The sequence below is a fragment of the Acartia tonsa genome, chromosome 12 (assembly GCF_053477335.1).
Source record: "Acartia tonsa isolate MP-2025a chromosome 12, ASM5347733v1, whole genome shotgun sequence".
NCBI classification, from domain to species: Eukaryota; Metazoa; Arthropoda; class Copepoda; order Calanoida; family Acartiidae; genus Acartia; species Acartia tonsa.
This window is the reverse complement of record NC_137271.1, coordinates 13,171,292-13,190,474: the sequence shown is the minus strand read 5'-3', so window position 1 is coordinate 13,190,474 and position 19,183 is coordinate 13,171,292. Positions and strand designations below refer to the sequence as shown.

Below are 19,183 nucleotides of genomic sequence, written 5' to 3'. Positions count from 1 at the left end.
TTAAATAAAAAAAATTATTTCCCAGAGCATTCAAATATATACATTATAATATAACTAAATTGAAATGACAGATTCTCCTCTGTTTATTAACTCCCTATCCTCTGTCACAGTTTCTTCCTTGTTATCCCTTCTCTTCAGCAGAGTCTCTATGTCCTTTAGCAGTGCAGTCATTTGACCCTTCAGTTCTGTCATTTCCCCTTTCAGTTCTTTCATATCCTCCTGCAGGCTGTTTTCTAAATCAGCCATCTTACCTATAAAAAAGTCAGCAATAACAGATGTAAGTTAATTGCTTAGACATTGTTCAAGATATGAAAAAACAAACAATTATACCTGAAAGATCTCCTCCAGAATGTGAAACATTTTCCAATTCCTCATCATCAAACGCATGAGGAAACAGCTCAAAGGTCTTGTAGGCCTCTTTTAATCTTGGCCCCCTGTAAATTTAAAGAGAGGTTAGTTGGAAGTTTGTAAAAAATTATTGTAGGGATATTTTCTATTAGCTATTGAACATACTATATCTAGATTTCCCGTCTGACCCGATTTTTTGTCAAATGTTAAAAGGAACTCTTCTATCAGATGAAAGAATAGTTTAGTTTCGACTCAAGCTGAGGTGAATTCTTTTTTTAAAAATCAGGCTCGCTACTCGCTGGTGAGGCAAAATTATTTTTGTGAGAAATCCTCCAAAATCACATTCAGCATGCTTTGTAATAAGAAATTATACTGTTTATAGCTGACTTTTATCTATGTATGAAATTAAAATGAAAAACATGGGTTCGTAATAAAATGTGTAAACAATTTCAACCATTGAGATCTCTTGAATGTTCCTTAAGGACTCTCCTATTGGAGGAATCAGCCATTATGTCTCTTGAGTAATCTCTCTACTAGCCTTTTAATAGAATTTATTTTCCAATATGTTGTTATGTTAAAAATCACCTCATCTTTAGACATTAAGATTGAGATCAAATTTGGTTTCTTTTGTGCAGGAAATTTTTTCTCGTAGAACCTCCTTAACATCCCTAATTTGTAAATTTCAAACTTAATAACTTACCAAAGTGTTGGTTTCCATATGGAAAATTTCTTATTATCTGTTTTTGGGGCATCAATTTTTGTAGCTGGTGCCTTCATCTTCATACTTTTTGCACAGATAAGTGGACGACCAATCTCATTTTCCAAAACTAACCTGACCTATAATGATAAAGTATATCAGATGTTTTAATGATAATCATTTTTAAAATAACGATTATTTTATTAAAAATCTGATGTCATTCAGTTTGCTGTCCAACATAAACAAGTATTCATTACAATCTTCCTATCAAAAATCTACCTGACTTTTAATTTTTTCATAGTCAGCATTTTCTTTTATAGCTTGAATGTCACTGACAGAGAGACCAATGGTGAGGTTCATAAGAATGATGGAGATGAATATAAGAACAATGATGTACATAACCACAGTAGTGGCTGGAAATGTAACCTTAAACATTTTAAGTTTTACATTATACATTGATATAGTTTTATCATTAAATTCATTATGTATCTTTATCAAAGTGGATTATGCAAGATCAAGAGCAGTTATTATAAACAAATGCTTTTTTTAATTCAAAGTGTCCAAAATTAAAACATAGATAACAAATCCAAAGTATTAATTAATCTAACCTATTTACCCTGAACATAGACATTGATAATATAAACATAGAGGATTCATTTATCAAATTAAAAATTGAATTATAATAATTTAAAATTAAAATTAAATGCTTAGTCTCTTTTGGTAAATTATTTAATATAATTTTGCTTTTATTTAAATATGCTAGAATTTTAAGAGAAAAATATCTGTATCAGTACTTTTTCATAACAATGTATATAATTCTCATAACAAAAAATGTACAAATCTTACAGGGTCTTCATCAAAAAATATATCCCCATAGTCAAATTCTCCAGTTGCCATTGTCAACATTTTAAGATATGTCCATGCTAAGGTTTTGAAAGCATCCTAAAAAAGTCAGTAATGGATTAAAAAATTTATAATGATTTTATTGTAATAATATTCAATTATCAGCAATTACTCTCAGTATGCAGGAAGTCCAGTTACATCGTAATGAAAGTTAACTTTTGGATTAATTAATTTTGAAATATTTTTGAATTAAAATTCAGAAATAGTATACAATAAGTATTAATATAATTTGTGATTAATTACATTATAATAATTCTTTTTTTAAGGGGGGGGGGGAATTTTTTTCTAGGGGCGATTTATCTTTGGAGTGTGGTGGTACCCTCCCCGAGAACAGTTATAAACCTTCCCAGTACCTATGAGAAGCTACCCTGATAAGGAGAAACCGATCGGTTCAGCAGTTAGCGAGATCATTCGGTACAAACAGACAGACATACATACAAACATCCTGTTCCTTTATTATAAGGATAAAACAACAGGAGACCTGTTGAAATAGAAGAACATGCATTCCTACAGTAAAGGCCCAAAGAACAAGCGCAAACATAAGTGCAGCTTTTACTATAGTCTTGAAAATCTCATAAACCATGACCAAATAATTTCCAAATATAGGAAACCATCTGAAATAGAAATATTCTTAGGCTGGGGCTTTAAAGAATTAAAATAAGCTAAAAAAAGCCAAATTTAATAAATCATAGTACTATTTCATTTTAAGAACCCATAGTAGTGACTGATTTTTTTAAAATATGATGTTTTTTTAATGTTTACTGTCCATCCTCTTCCCTAGACTTTAGATTTATCTATAAATAATAACTTATATCTAACACACATTGCTTTTAATTTATCATTTATTTTGATAAGGAAAAAATTGTACTTCTTACTTTAGATATCCAAGAAGATTCAACCATGAAATTGTTAATAATATTGAAATAGCAGGCCACTTCCAGCACTTGAAATGAAATAACAAATCAAGTATAAACCAAACTCTTTAAGAAAATTAACATAAATTATTAACATTTTACAAAAATTGTCTACTGCTTTTGTTTCCAGCATATGGCTTTTTATCATAAGATATTTAAAAGAAGAAACTAAAAGTTATCATATGATATATTTTTGATAATTAACATTATATCATTGTATCCAGCAGCCAAACTAAATCCTAACTAACCTCTTTCTATGTCTTATAACAAAAGATTCTTGCCAGTAAATAAAAAATAACTTACAAAAACAGAAGTACATGTGGAATAATATGAAATTTCATCAAATCCATCAAGGTTAATGTTGATTGTCATGAACAAAGCAAAAAGATACAAGAAAACATCCAAAAAATTTGTCAGGTTTTTTATATACTTTCTTCCACCCTAGAAATTTGAAAATTTTGTAGGGATAACTTTTACAGTTGAAGAAACAAATAAAAGTTTAGTGTGGTCTATTTTAATTTTAGTCCAGAAATTAATTCTAGTTTACCTCCATTTTTTTTACTTCCCCTAATTCCTTATCACTTTCTTTACTTGTTCTAGGAACTTCCTCTGAAGGAATTCTTTATTCTTTACTATCCTATCACAACTTCTCTTCACTTCCTCTTTACCTCCACTTTACTTTCTCTTTACTTCCCCTTTACTGCCGACTGATTTTCCTCTCCTTTGTTTGTAACTAGCGGCTAAGCCCCTAGAGGCCTCTAGGGGCACTTGAGGAGGGGGGAGTCGAATTTGATAACCCAATTTCTTATTTTAGATTTTATAAGTAAAAGTAAAAAAAAAGTTGGGGGTGTAAACATTTTTTTTTTGGGGGGGTGCCCCCCTTCATAATTTTTAATTTTAGTTAAAAAATTTGATTTTTTTTTGGGGGGGGTGTATATTCATTTTTTGGGGGGTTGGGGGTGTCCCACCCACCAAGAAAATAGTTATAAACCTTCCAGAGACCTATGAGAAGCTACCCTGTTAAGGAGAACCCGATCGGTTCAGCGGTTAGCAAGATCCTTTGGTACAGACACACAGACAGATACACAGACCAACAAACATCCTGTTACTTTAGTATATACTAGCGGCTACGCCCCTAGAGGCCTCTAGTGGCACTTTAAATGTTCCTTTTTATATCTAAAATATGGCTATTTTACGTTTGACGTTTATTTTTCGTTGAACTCTCTTTCTAAAATCGATAAATTTAAAAAAAAATTTATTTCTCTAGGGAGGGTGGTGGTACCCTCCCCCAAAATAGTTATAAACCTTCCAGGGACATATGAGAATCTACCCTGTTAAGGAGAACCCAATAGGTTCAGCGGTTAGCGAGATCCTTCGGTACAAACATACAAACACACACACAAACACACAGACAAACATCCTGTTACTTTAATATAAGGATAATCTGGGAATGTAGAAATAACATTACCCTTAGCAGTTGACTAAACTCAATAGCCAGACCAGCTGAAGTTGTTACCACAACAAATAAGATACTCCAATCTTGCATTTGATGATCTATTCTATAATAAAATATTAACAGCTATATTTTCCTTATAAGACAAAACTTTAAGCAAAAGAAAATAATCAAATAAAGACATTATTTGAATAAAGTAATAAAAATGTTATTAAAAGTTAGAAATACATAGAAAACATATTTAATTAGTAATGGAAATTGGTAAAGTTTAAAGATTTTAATTTTATGTAATAAGAATTACAATTTCAATTCAATTAAGAATTATTTAGAAGGTTTTAAAATAATTAAACTTTAATTCATAAATGGTGAACTATGCTTGTTTTCTTTTTTTTGTAATAATTTGAACTTACTCAAACTGTTCTTCAAAGTCTTGATCGTCAAAGGAGTACAATGATCTTGACTTATCCTTAACATAGAGTATGCTTACTTCAAATATTTTTTTTGTATTATAAATAAAAGGGCACAGTTAAAGGGAGTGTGAATGTAAAATTTCTCATCTGATTATCAAATCTTAACATTTTCTAAGCACCTTTCACTCAGGGAGTAAGGGAGGGGACAATGGATTAAATGTTCAATTTTTAGGAGTCTCACTTTGGGTACTGGCTTAAAGGGAATATGCAAGACTTTAGCAGTTTCTGACTGAGTTTGGGTACTAGCACATGAAATACCGCTACTTGCTGTGTTAGTTTTGAATATAGCAGACAGAGAGTAGTTTAAATATAAAAGTTAAGAATACATGGCCCCCCCTCCCATAAGCTATTTCAGTCCCCCCTCCCCCACCTCCCTTTTTTAAAGCAGACAATAGGGAAAAAGAGAAGGGAAGTGGGGGCAAGGGGCAATAAAAATAAACAGGATATTCTTGCCCAGCCAGCTAGCAGCAGTTGGCCGGGTCCAATAATCTTGTAATATAAAAATCACACCATAAAACCTCAATATATTTCATCAAAAACAAGTTGTGATTTCGCCTGCCTTTTCTTTTTTTCCCCTGTTCATATACCTTGCCCCCACCTCTCTTTTCCCTTTTCCTGTCATCTGGAGAGTTCCAGGGATATTTTTCTAGTAATTAATTACAGAATGGTTAAGTCAGTCTGATAAACTGGTAATCTAATTTTCAAATGATTGTTTTTTTTTCTTGGAACTTTTTTCTTAGTTTATAGTTTATTAAATTTAACTAACAATCCCTTTACAATTTCCTCCAAATTTTCTGGATTAATCTGAATGCCATAGCCTTTCTTTGAAGTCTCTTAAATTGAATTACTTGCCCAATGCCCCCTCCCTTACTCCTTACCTTTCACTATACTGATCAACCAAAAACGTCCTATTAATAAAAATATCGAGGATTAATGCCCTGATTTTGTGGCATTTTGGGAGGGAAAAATTGAAAATCAAGGAAAATCTGAACGTTTTTGTTTTTAATAGTGTTTCAAGGGATATTTAAATTGTCATATATAGTTTAAGTAATTTACTAACTATTAATGATTCATTTTATGACATAAAATTGCCAATTCATGTTTTAAAAACATAGTAATTAGCAAATAAAGATCTATTTTAAACTCGTGTTATTGACAAAAAAGTACCTCACTGTCTACAAAGGGTTGAATCTCAGAGGTTATTTAAAATAATAATATCCTTTTTTATTGTGTTGAACAATAAATAACCCACTTAGGAGATTTAGATTACACTTTTATCAGAATGTTCATAAAGAAATATTGCACCTTTATTATTTTAAAATTTGTAATCAAAAAAGGGCGAGAGATGGGCCAACTGAAGTTACTTGGTTACTAACAAATAAACCTGTTTTAAGCTTTGTTATTAAAGGGTGTGCAAAAAAAATGCGGACATTTTTAAAATTGAAATTGCGCGGCTTGTGTTAATAGTAGAAAAATGTTATGCATATTGTAAGAACCGTTAGAAGTCTATTTTTTGGAAGTATAAAAACGATTCCTGTGCTACGTATAGTTTAGGAGCGATGGAGTAAAATGTCCCAACTGCCTTAATACTTGACTTGCGAGTAAATCATTAAAGATTAAAGTATATAAAAAAATATGTACCTTTTTAAAATTCAAATTGCGCGGCTTGTGTTAATAGTAGACAAATGTTTCGCATATTGTTAGAACCGTTAGGAAGTCTATTTTTTGGAAATATAAGAACGATTCCTCTGCTACGTATAGTTATGGAGCGATGTGGTAAAATGTCCCAACTGACTTAAAACTTGACTTGCGAGTAAATCATTAAAGACAAAAAAAGGGTGTGCAAAAATGCGGACATTTTTAAAATTAAAACTGCTCGGCTTGTGTGAATAATAGAAAAATGATATGTATATCTTTAGAACTGTCATAAGCTTTATTTTTTTTTTGAAATATATGTATGATTTTTGTGCTATTTTTAGTTTAGGAGCTGTATTGATAAATGTGAGAAAAGTGGAATTTTTTTTTTTAGTTTTAAGTCAGTTGGGAGATTCTACCACATAGCTCATAAATTATACGTAGCACATGAATGGTTCTTATATTTCCAAAAAATAGAGTTTATAGCGATTCCATAGGTATTCAAAACATTTTTCTACCATTAACACAAGCTGAGCAATTAGAATTTTAAAAATGTACGTATTTTTATTTGCATACCCTTTAATTTAATCTTTAATGATTTACTCGCAAGTCAAGTTTTACATCAGTTGGGACATTTTAACACGTAGCTCCGTAACTATACGTAGCAGAGGAATCATTTTTATATTTCCAAAAAATAGACTTCCTAACGGTTCTAACGATATGCGTAACATTATTCTACTATTAACACAAGCCGCGCAATTTTAATTTTAAAAATGTCCGAATTTTTTTTGCACACTCTTTATATTTGATATTAAAAAAATTGCTTATTTTATCAATTTCTAAGTAACTATACATTGTTTAAAGGCAAGAAGTATGTTCAAAGTAAGCTTAACCATTAGGAAAAATAGAGAACTATGTCAAAAAGTTTAGTTTAACGATAGATGGAGAAAAAGACAATTAATTGCACAACTATATACCCTGGAAAAACTTCTCGGATTTATTAAAAATCAGCAGGAAAAGCCGTTTTTTAAGGAAACGAGAGCCCGTTCTGCCTCTTTGAGATCATATGAATGAGATAATGTTAAGTTTTGATAATCTAATGAGAAATTTTTTCGTTCACAGTCCGTTTAAAACCTTTTTGATCTGCAAATATTATTTTTAAAAGTTTAATCATTGTTCATTTAGAACTAGAATATATTTTTTAGTAAATAAGAGTTATTTCTCGCATCGTATTATAAACAATCCAAAAAAATTAGGTGTATTACAATTGGAATATCTTTATACTGCATGAGCTATAGTGTTCTTTCTATATATCTCTCTTTTGTATTTTATCAAAAATTTTATCTTTTACCTTTAGTGTCAAATTTGATAAGCCGTAATTTGTGATTGCTGATACAAAGAGGATATAAACAATAAGCTAAAATATTGAATTATCAGTTATATTTAGAAATTGTATAAGGTAAATCAAGTTGTTATGAGAGTATGTATTCAAAACTACCCAAATTTTAAGAAGATTATTTATTACGTGAACTTAATTAAAGATATAGTATTATAATGTAACACCTGAAATACCAGAAATTCCCTTCTTGAAGTATCCCATTTGTTTCTAAACAAGATAATAAATTTATTAATCTAAGTGGCACATATGAACCTGCTTACACTGAATTTGTTGTAAATTATGTAGGGGCTGTTTCCAAAGATTTCAAAATTCTATGAACTATTCCTCTTATTTATTTTTTTTTAAATGAGCAAGGTTCGAAGTTGGAGATATTCCTGCCAAAAAAACCTTTCCATTTGTATTATTGTTTTATGTTCAATAGATATTAACATATATAAAACTTACCTGATAAGTGCTGTAACAACAGGGTGTTTCAAAAGGTTCATTCTCTTGTATTTAACCATTAGATTTAGAGGGTGGTTTTGAATTCTAAGAATGTAAATTTTTTAAATATGTACTGCAATTATATGATTAATTCATTTACCTTAAACTTTGCCTATCTGTATAAGGAGCCCCCAGAACATCTTCTGTTTTTTTGTAAACATATTTGTTTTCATATTTTTTCTGTTAATGAAAAAATAATGTAAATATTTAATAAACAAAAAACAATGATATAATTTTGTGAAAATGTATACAAGTATCTTTAAACTGTTATCCCTTTTAAAGGGAGTGTGAACGTAAAAATTTCTCATCTGATTATCAAATCTTAACATTTTCTAAGCACCTTTCACTACACTGATCAACCAATAACGTCCTATTTACAAAAATATCCAGGAACAATGCCTTGATTTTATGGTATTTTGGGAGGGAAAAAGGAAAAAACAGGGAAAATCTGAACGGTTTTGTTTCTTATAATGTTTGTAGGGATATTTAACTTGTCATATATAGTTGAAACAATTTACTTACTGTTAAGGATTTATTTTATGATATAAAATTGCAAATTAGTTTTTTTATAATGTAGTAATTTGGTAATAAAGACCTATTTTAAATTCGTATTTTTGACAAAAAAATACCTCACTGTCTACAAAGGGTTGAATTTCACAGGTTATTTGAAATAATAATATCCTTGTTTATTGTGTTGGACAATAAATAACCCACTTTCAAGAATTAGTTTACACTTTTATCAGACTGTTTATAAAGAAATATTGCGTCTTTATTATTTACAAAGAAGGTGTATCAACTTTTTTTTTTATAGCTAGCCGGTTCTTTTAGTAAGTAGTAGATGTAAAATTTTTCATAGAATTCAGATATGCAATCGGTTTTTTTGTAGACCTCTTATTTTTTAAGTAATTTAGGTTTTTTAAAAAAATAATTAAGTCGGTTTTAAGGTACTAAAACGCAACAAAATAAAAGAAGAAAATGGCCAGTAAGAACAAAAATAGTAAGATCTTTAATTTGACACCTTACTTTTAAAATTCTGTTGAGTAATTTTTGAAAAAATCTATTTTTTTAACCTCGGTTTAATAAAAACTTTAGACCTAAATATTTTCTCAAACAGACATAAAAAACATGGGTTCATATATACCTTTAGAATCAGAAAAATATTACGAATCCATTGTAAGCAAAATTGAAAAAAAGTAAAAAAATTAAAAATTAAACAAATGGCCAATTGTATTTTTTGTTCAGGCAACACTATCGTCTTCCCTTTTTACCCCCTCTTTACCCCCTTCTCATTTTTATACTCAATTCAAGAATTAAGACGTTGCCTGTACAATATAATATGATATTTTCATATAATTCCTTTTATTGTAGTTTATATACTATATTGTAAACTTTTTTTTTCAATTTTGCTTACAATGAATTCGTAATATTTTTCTGATTCTGAAGGTATATATGAACCCATATTTTTTTACCTGTGAAATAATAAAATTAATGTGAAAGTTTTTATTCTCGTGGGTTTAAAAAAATCGATTTTTTCAATAATTACCTGACAGAATTGAAAAAGTAAGGTGTCAAATTAAAGATCTTACTATTTTTGTTCATAATGGCCATTTTCTTTCTTTTTTTTGTTGCATTTTAGTACCTTAAAATCGACTTAATTTTTTTTAAAAAAAACTTAAATTACTTAAAAAATAAGAGGTCTACAAAAAAACCGATTGCATATCTGAATTCTATGAAAAATTTTACATCTACTACTTACTAAAAGAACCGGCTAGCTATAAAAAAAAAAGTTGATACACCTTCTTTGTAATTAACCCTTAACGGTCGGGGGGGGGGGCGTTGAACGCCCCCCCCTCCGGTTTTTTCTATCTCATTTTCTGTGTGTGAAAGATAAAGAGCCCAAACTGCTTGACTTTTTAAGTATGGGTATGACACATAACTGAGAGTTGGAATTTTTTGAATATCTCCATCCTGGCGGGGACAGGATGCCAGCAAACCTGGCAGGGTCATCCAGGTAAAGAGCAAAAATATTTTTTTGACTAAAACAAAGCATTTTACCATACAAAAATACTAAAAAATCCTCTAGTAGTACATCCTTATATAAAATACAGGTGTTCAAGTCACTTTCAGGTTCCAGGTATGATCCTGCAGGTCCTGATCCTCCAGGTCTCCAGAAATCTTTAAATGGCTCCTGTGGCCGCAATTTTTGACTTAGAGACTTCAAATTTTAAACTTAAGCTTTTCTTACATGTCTACATAACATATTAAAATTTTATGAAGATCCCCTGCCGTTTTCACGCCGACCGCCGACTGCGGCGGCTGGCAGCTGCCAAGTACAGCTGCGGCCGCTGAAATTTATATTTTGATATTTCTAATGTAAAATTTACATAGAGATAAACATTTTCTGGGAAAAAAATTTTCTTCTAGCTTCAAAAATAAGAAAATTACAGCCGTTTGAAATTTTTAAGTAAAAAAAGACCTAAAAACAAAGGTTGTTAAATAAAAGGGTGAAGGAAGCGAAAATTGACTTAGACTTATAAAAGGTCGGAAATTCATTATCAAACAGGGGACTTGCACAAAAAAATTTAGCCCTCTAGCTCTAATAGGAACTGAGATAATTAGGGGGGGCGTTGAACGCCCCCCCCCCCCCGACCGATTAAGGTGCGGCAAAGGGCCCGACTGTAAAGGGTTAAAGGTAGGCGAGAGATGGGCCATCTTAAGTTAACTGGATACTAATTAAAAAACCTGTTTATAGCTTTGTTATTGTATTTGGTTTTCAATAAAAAATATTGCTTATTTTATCAATTTCTAAGTAACTAAACATTGGTTTAAAGCAAGGATTATGTTAAAAGTCAGCTTAACCGTTAGGAAAAATTAGGAACTATGTAAAAAAGTTTAATTTTAGCTATAATGGGAGAAAAAAGCAATTTAATGCACATTTTATATAATACGGAAAATTTCTTCCTTTCTCATTACCTTACAAAAATCGTCGGAAAACGCCGTTTTTTAAGCAAACAAAAGCGCGTTTTGCTCTATCTGTGAGATATTATGAATGAGATAATGTTAAGATTTGATATTAAGATGAGAAAAATTTACGTTCACAGTCCCTTTAAGAATTATATTAATGATTATGAAAATACTCATATCACATTGATAACTTACCCAATAAAAACAAAATGAGTCTTCAAGACACTCTACATCCCATTGTTTTGTATTCTTGTTTTCTTTTGTTTCAGTGCCCATCCTGTAATTAAATTTGTTAGTTGACAATCCTAATTTGTATAGTTAACAATTGTCTTTGTCCCTAGTCTCTAGGGGATTTGCCCTAAGAGGTAATAAAATGGGTTTGAACAGTTAAAAAAAATAAGTACCAAAAATTATATTATTTTTTTGAGGGGGGGATGAGGGTTTCCCACCCATCAAGAAAATAGCTTAAAAAAACCACAGCACCAGTAGATATATTCCCTGAGTAGAAACAGTTTAGTGGTTACCAAGATCTCAGACGGACAGATAGAGATATCTCACCTTTTGATATTATCAAGCACTTTCATTGCCTGATTGGGGTGGTATTTGATAAGTTCTCTCATTGGTGTTGTAGCATGTCCTCTAATATAGCAACAAAAATATATAATGATTTTTAGGTATAGTTTTTCATTTCAATTTTCAATTTTGTTAATTTATACAATGCTTGAACATGTAAAATACTTTTGATTTTATAACTACGCTACAGATTTTTGATTGAGTTTCTATTCAAACTTTCTAAGGTTATTCTTTATTGAATTAATTGATGTATTTTACTTACTCTGTTGTCCAGACATCTTTCAAGGCCTTCATATTATTCTTGGCATCATGGTCTATTATTGTCTCAACTACTTTTCTATGACTTAAAAAGATATAAGTTGCCAATACAAATCATTGCAATTTATTCAAAACATACTTTTAGTATTTAACTAGTTTTACCTGTTTTCTGGTTTTAATGCTTCATGAAGAGCATTGTAGTTTTCAGTTTTTAATGGGAAACCAAATTCTATCATCATGTTAACTAACTATGAAATACAAAAAGTAATTGAAATTTTAGTAATATATATCCTTTTATATAAAGTAGTAAGCGTTTTTTGTCTGTACTGAAGGATCTCGCTAACTGCTGAACCGATTTTTTTCTCATTTGCAGTGAAGCTTCTTATAGGTCCTGGGAAGGTTTTAAACTATTTTGGGGTAGGGTGTCTTCACCCCCCTCCCTTATTTTTTTATCTTTTTGAAACTTAAATTTTAAATGGGATGAGGTCGACTTTTCCTCCTCCTACCTTAAGTAAAGTACCCCTAGATGCTTCTAGGGGCGTAGCCGCTAGTGTTATATAGAGAGATATACATGTTAAAGAGAGAGATACAAAAAACCTCAGCATTTTTGCTTTCTACAGCAACTGTAACAAGGTTTCCATTGTTATTTATTTTATCCAGCATCTTCATATATTCATCTGTATGTTTCCTCTTCTTGACTTGCTCTTGAAGCTCTTTGAATGTTCTGAAAAAAAGTATCAAATTTTATAGACTATAATGGAGATTCTTTTAACATGTACATATATCATGGAAATTTATCACCTTAGATTTGAATAATGGAAGGGAGTTTTCATTGATTCGTTTGTAACTAGCATCTGAACAAGGAAAAAAATATTTAAAACAAGTAACATCATATCTGAAATATAAATATGTGCAAAAGAGGGTTGTAAAGTCTTGTAAAATCTAGGTCAATACACTTCCTAGGGGTACAACCCCAAGATACATTTTGACCGGTTTGAATACTTTGTAAACATTTTTTTTATTTTTATAACTATTTGCATAACATCATATTGACTTACTGTTTTAAGTTCATAATCTGCATTAAGAAGCTCTTTGATGCACCTAAGCTGCTCACATTTGACCGCTAAATGAAAAAAACCTGTGATGAAATTCATTGATTTTCATAAATGTTTTGATAAATATAAGTAAGACTGTTGATCTTTACCTATATGAAGAGGTATATTGCCTTGAGAATCCTTTTCTACAATAATTCCTGGATAATCTTCTATGATTTTCCTCAGTAAGGGACCATGACCATTTCTAAATAATACCAATATTTTAAGAGTAGGGAGATTACTCAAGAGAGATAATGTCTAATGTCTAATTCTGCAAAAGGCTGGCAGAACATCAAATACTTTTCATTGGTTGAATTAAACTGAAATTTTCTAGTTTTCAACATTAGAGTTATTTAGAGCTGTTCTTTCAACTTTTTCTCAAATCAAAGTACTGCCTTCATATTGTTGTTTCACATCTATGTTTTATCTGTGCATTAATAATAAATATGCTTTGATATTGCAATCATTATAAAATAATAAAAATCCCTTTATGAATTTAAGTTCACAAAATAATATTTTTTTCTTGAGTTCTATTAAAACAAAAAAATAATATCTCATACTTTAAATGTACATGATATTTATTCTTTAACTCATAATTGGTACTATTATAAACATTTCAAATACATAAATTCATAGTTTGTTTCATGTTTACCTTGAAATAAACTATATGAAAATAAAATAACAACAAATAGCAATTCAACAGTACGTTTGTTACGTTTTCAACAGGACCTAGCGTACACATGTGGGTAAGAAGAAAGGGCATATTTTCTTTTCATTTTGTTCATATAAAGAGTCAGCTGTAAATTGTTGCATTTCTCAAAATAAAGCTTTTCTCACGTAAATTACATTGTGTAAACATTTATTTTCAAATATAGTGTAAAGCATATTACAAATCCTTTAATAAGTCAACTATGAATAGTTGAATTCCTTAGTATAAAGTTAGCTTTTTAGAAATAATATACTCGAAAAATTTTATGGTGTTTTGTCTGCTGGAGGAGTTCCTTTGTCAGATTTACGAAAAAAGGGTTCAGACTATGCTTCTAGACAAACATAGTATTTTTATAGATTTTTATAGATCTTACTTTGCCAAAAGATGGGCTACAGTCATTCCATTTTCCTTTTCTCCCTTCATTTGAAAAATTAATAATGTAATTAATTTAAAAATAAAAAGAAATTTCTTAAACTGTTTTTCTCGTATTCATTCGAATCCGGTGGATAGGAACCGGTTCTCATCCATACGAAAAAACTATGTCTAGCATCGTATTATATCCAGCTTTCTACGAATATAGAAATGTACAATCATAAGATTAAAACTAGTTTTTTTAGCCAGTGACTTCGTCACCTCGGGGCTAAAAAAACTAGTTTTAATCTCATAATTGTACATTCTATATCCGCGGAAAGCCGTTTATAATACGATGCGAGAAATAATTATTAAAGTATTTTTGAATGAGGGGTCAAAATATACGTTGCCACATTTAGAACAAGACTGCAGGGCCCAAATTTTAATTAGGCCCCCAAGTTAGTTTTTTTGGGGATTTAAAAAATTATTTTTTATAGTTGATTGGGTAATTTTTACAACAGCGGAAGCATTTTTAATTTTAACTGCTTTTTTCTTCCTTTCTTTTCATTTGTACACTCTACTATGCCCTTGATTGGGTATAACAAATAAAAAATATTTATGAAAGTAAAATACATATTGGTTTAAGAATATCCTTCAGCTATAAAATCTGCATTTTTGTTAACGAAACAACCGGACGGGTAAATAAAAGGAATTTTGGACAATTTCTTTATTGAATAATTTTATCGTCTTTTCCCTGTAAAAAATTTTGGGGGTTTAAAAAATACAAGAACTTTTGTTACGCAAATCCGCAACATTTTATACGTTTTCTGGATAAATGACTTTGTACATTTTTTCCCCCAATTTATTCTATTTTCCTTAATGTAAAAGTATAGAGAAAAAAATGGGAGAGAAAAAAATGGAAACAATTAATTTATATCAGGGAGTAAGGGAGGGGACAATGGGCAGTTAATTCAATTTTATAGTTGTGACCCTTTAAGGTTGAAAACCCAGATATTTCCAGATAAAACAAGTATTTGCAATATAGCAACCTTTAGTGGAAATTTTTGACTTTTTGAATTGTTTTTAATTCGAAATGCACCATCCTTAAACTGATGCTTTACTACAAGCCTTTGATTCTAGAGATCAAAACCCTTGTTTACAATTCATTTCCAAAGTTGTTATTATTTAAACTTCGGAAAATTAAGGAAACATACCATTTTACTTTTACAACATCTTTTACCCAATTTTTTTATTGTATTTATTAAAAAGCTTAGACATGAAAAAGCCTTCAAATAATTATATTACAAAACTTACTAAAACAATTACCTTCCTGCAGAACTTTTAACTCAAGTTATTTCATTTAATGAAATAAAAATGAGATACCTTGCGTCAAAATTTCATACTACATAAATAAAAAAGTTGAGAACATAAGTACATCTTAATATTAAAGATCTTAAGGTTTAAGTAACATATCTTAGAATAACTGGTAGCTGCGCTCCTAGCATCCAGGACAGAAAAATAAAATAACACCATCTTGAGATTTTAATGATAAACAAACCTTGAACAACTCAGGACTTCGTGAATTTTCCCTAAAATTTTGAAATTAATCGGATCATTAATTACAGAAATATTAAGCTAAAGACAAAAAACTTTTGCCTTTACATTAAATCAATAAGAAACATCTAACATGTCTAAAGTAACGAAAAGAGCTAACTGTTACAGACGTACAAATGTGCGGGACCTAATTATAGGAAGGCTTTGCTCATAATAACTAATAATCTTAATATAATTTCTTTCTACAACGCACTAATCGGAATGAATTAACATTAAACAAGAATTAGATATAAAAAATGTAATGATTCAAATTACAAAATAATTTTCAAAATCAAATATTCTGTCTGCTTGTTATTGTTTTCGTCTGCTTGTTATTGTTTATCTTTTAGTTGACGCGCTAGTTTGCCGCGGGATTATGCATGATTTTGCGTGACGTCATTCATAATTGGTCCCCAAGATTGGTTAGAAACTGCTAAATTCTTGCATGTTCCCTTTAAGCCAGTCCCCAAAGTCTGAGACTCCTAAAAATTGAATATTCGATCCATTGTCCCCTCCCTTACTCCCTGAATTTATATGGTCTTATGATTAGTCATATTATTATAACTATAATTGGCCATTAAACTTTTTTTTCATTAAGTTAATTTTTTCTATTGAATTAATTTTTTCAGAAAAAAATATTATTTGCATTTAACAGAGTACATTGTTTTTGTATGCTATGCATATAAAGTGAATTATTAAAATTCTTCCATAATCGACAATTTTACCACAAAATAAATAATCGATCGGCTGGGGTAAAAATTACCCAATCCACTATAAAAAATGATTTTTAAAATCCCCAAAAAAACTAACTTTGGGGCCTAATTTAAATTTAGGCCCTGCAGTCTTATTCTAAATGTGGCAAAGTATATTTTTGACCCCCCATTCAAAAATACTTTAAAAACAGTTTAATACAGTAAGGCGTTAAAATTAAAAATACCTTTGTTAAAAGTTGTGTATGAATATGATCAACAGAAAATTTTTCGAATCTTTCAACTATCAATGAATAGCACTTCTCTGACCCCTAATTTGGAATGGTACTAGGTAATTATTATCAATTATAAAACATATCATATTTTGTGTATAAAATTGATTGTAACCTGTTCAGCTAAATAGTGAAATACATTTTTCTTGGTGTTCTTGCAATCTTCCATTAACAATTTAGCAACATCTAGATTTTCAATATCTAGAACTGCCTATAAAGTATAAGAAAGGGTTAGCTTAAAGAATTAGGAAGCATTTTCTACATCTGATTATCAAATCATATTTTTTTTTCATTGGTTACATTTTTAAATATTATAAAAAAGCTCTTGTTTAATTTAAAATAGGTTTCCCCATTTATAATCACATTTTGTTACTAGGTATTTTACTCATACAATTTCTTCATCAATATTTTTGTGCTTTTACTACAAGGTGAAAAGTTATATTTTTTTAAATAAAGGAAGCAGTTTTAACTAAATTCTATGAAATATATTTATCAACTGTTCTTGTTACTCTTACAATATAAAATCATATGACTCCAAATACCAAAATGTGTCTTAAAGGAACCCTGCAAGAAATACCGCGCTTTAACTGCTTAAAGCCTGTCACGAGTAGACCCAATACCCAAAATTTGAAGCCTCCAGCTTCAATAACAAAAAAGTTACAGACATTTCAAAATGATTCTTTTAGTACAATGAAAATTTTGAAAGATTTTCAATGTACTAAAAGAAAATTTTAATATTAAATTACGCCGTCTGGAAGCAAAATTTAAAGCTTATCTTCGTCAGAATTTTAGACTGCCAGTAACTGATAACATTATTGCAATAAAACGCCCCTTTTTATAGTCAAAATGTCTTTTAAAAATTCGGTTTGAATTGCGTTTGAAAGCGTAAAATCATAGCGGGAAAAAATTTAACTAATGTAAGTAATACAGATGCTCAGCTGTGATTGGTTGTTCAGCAGACTTAGCATACACTCAGGCTTCTTATTGGCTGGAAATCCTAGAGGCTGGCATTCTCACGCTACAGTACTCTCAATACAATGCAATATAAACTGAATTTTTTTGAATGATTTTGACTATAAAGAAGAGTGTTTTTATTAGATAAACGTTATCAGTTACTGGTATCCTAAGTTTCTGCCAAAAATAAGCTTATAATTTGCTTTCTAGGCGACGTATTTTAATAATGAAAATTCTATTATTAGCAATCAAAAACTTTTAAAATTTTCATAGTACTAAAAATGTGATTTGAAATGTCTATAACTTTTTTTGTTTTTGAAGCTGGAGGCTTCAAATTTTGGATATTGGTTCTACTCTGGGCAGTCTTTCAGCAGTTCAAGCGGTATATTTCTTGCATGGTTCCTTTAAGAAATTAATAGAAAGTTACAATTACTTCAAGTCTGTCTTTCTCTCCAATATCTGCCAGTTTGTGAAAAATATTCTTCTGATTTCTTGCAGTTTTAAAAGAAGAAATTTTTTTCAGTGCTTCGCCATCATTCTTCATTAGAGCATCAATAACATTCTAAACATTTAATTGTAAAAGCTCTAGATTGTGCATTAAGATATATAAGTTTTCCGGAATTTTAATGTTAGGGGGAGATTTGAAATCTGCATAAAATTTTAAGGATTTTTTTAAAATTCGTTTTTTGTATAATTCTTTATCTAAAAGCGGAAATGCATTTTAAGTTAATTAATTTTGACCAATAGGATAGGTGGATTTTAAACTACCTGCGCTCTAATTGGTTTAATGATGTATGCCATCCAATCAGAGCGCAGATTTTTTTAAATCCACCAATCACAGATGCTAAAATTAATTAACTTAAATTGCATTTCCGCTTTTAGATAAAGAATTAAAGAAAAAAAAAGAATTTTATAAAAAATCCTCAAAATTTAATGCAGATTTTAAATCTCCCCCTAACTTTAAAATTCCGGAAAACTTATATATCTTATTGTGCATATGATAAATAATGTTATGTTTTAGTGTTACATACCTTATTTTTCCCAAGGATTAAAGCCACTATTAATGGACATTGCCCTTTGTTATCTTTTACAGAAACATCACATTGTCTATGATTGAAATTTAATTACTTTAACTTAAATGATAAACTAAATGAGAATATTTTTCTTAATAAAAATATGCTAATGCATTTTGAATGTAAATGGTTCAATTTTCAAAAACTTACTTTTTAACCAAACATTGAAGAACTTCTAACTGGTTAAATCTTACAGCTACATGAAGTGCAGTATCTCCATTTTTATTTGTATAATCTATTGAGTATAATATAACTAACTTTCTTTTTAAAAAAATAATTATAAAAAAATATTTACACACCTTTCTTCTGACTGGAAGCACCATCTAAAAC

General features: G+C 29.8%; 1 protein-coding gene across 5 annotated transcripts in view; it reads right to left on the bottom strand.

The window, feature by feature from the left end:
• Positions 1 to 19,183, bottom strand: part of LOC145334708 (transient receptor potential cation channel subfamily A member 1-like) — a 28,889-nt gene continuing 9,706 nt past the window's right edge. For all 5 annotated transcript variants that reach the window (XM_080180286.1, XM_080180289.1, XM_080180288.1 and 2 more), the window contains 29 exons: positions 19,153 to 19,176; positions 19,004 to 19,088; positions 18,812 to 18,887; positions 18,214 to 18,342; positions 16,942 to 17,037; positions 16,782 to 16,865; positions 14,274 to 14,317; positions 13,302 to 13,396; positions 13,156 to 13,220; positions 12,899 to 12,951; positions 12,695 to 12,821; positions 12,260 to 12,345; positions 12,102 to 12,182; positions 11,825 to 11,905; positions 11,462 to 11,543; positions 8,403 to 8,482; positions 8,264 to 8,347; positions 7,984 to 8,026; positions 7,772 to 7,837; positions 4,726 to 4,781; positions 4,331 to 4,421; positions 3,166 to 3,303; positions 2,824 to 2,891; positions 2,430 to 2,562; positions 1,892 to 1,987; positions 1,325 to 1,471; positions 1,049 to 1,185; positions 331 to 434; positions 1 to 251 (listed from right to left, as the gene is read on the bottom strand). In XM_080180286.1, the coding sequence (XP_080036412.1) occupies positions 55 to 251; positions 331 to 434; positions 1,049 to 1,185; positions 1,325 to 1,471; positions 1,892 to 1,987; positions 2,430 to 2,562; positions 2,824 to 2,891; positions 3,166 to 3,303; positions 4,331 to 4,421; positions 4,726 to 4,781; positions 7,772 to 7,837; positions 7,984 to 8,026; positions 8,264 to 8,347; positions 8,403 to 8,482; positions 11,462 to 11,543; positions 11,825 to 11,905; positions 12,102 to 12,182; positions 12,260 to 12,345; positions 12,695 to 12,821; positions 12,899 to 12,951; positions 13,156 to 13,220; positions 13,302 to 13,396; positions 14,274 to 14,317; positions 16,782 to 16,865; positions 16,942 to 17,037; positions 18,214 to 18,342; positions 18,812 to 18,887; positions 19,004 to 19,088; positions 19,153 to 19,176 (2,648 nt within the window). In that variant the 3' untranslated portion in view covers positions 1 to 54. The remainder of the gene's footprint in view (positions 252 to 330; positions 435 to 1,048; positions 1,186 to 1,324; positions 1,472 to 1,891; positions 1,988 to 2,429; positions 2,563 to 2,823; positions 2,892 to 3,165; positions 3,304 to 4,330; positions 4,422 to 4,725; positions 4,782 to 7,771; positions 7,838 to 7,983; positions 8,027 to 8,263; positions 8,348 to 8,402; positions 8,483 to 11,461; positions 11,544 to 11,824; positions 11,906 to 12,101; positions 12,183 to 12,259; positions 12,346 to 12,694; positions 12,822 to 12,898; positions 12,952 to 13,155; positions 13,221 to 13,301; positions 13,397 to 14,273; positions 14,318 to 16,781; positions 16,866 to 16,941; positions 17,038 to 18,213; positions 18,343 to 18,811; positions 18,888 to 19,003; positions 19,089 to 19,152; positions 19,177 to 19,183) is intronic.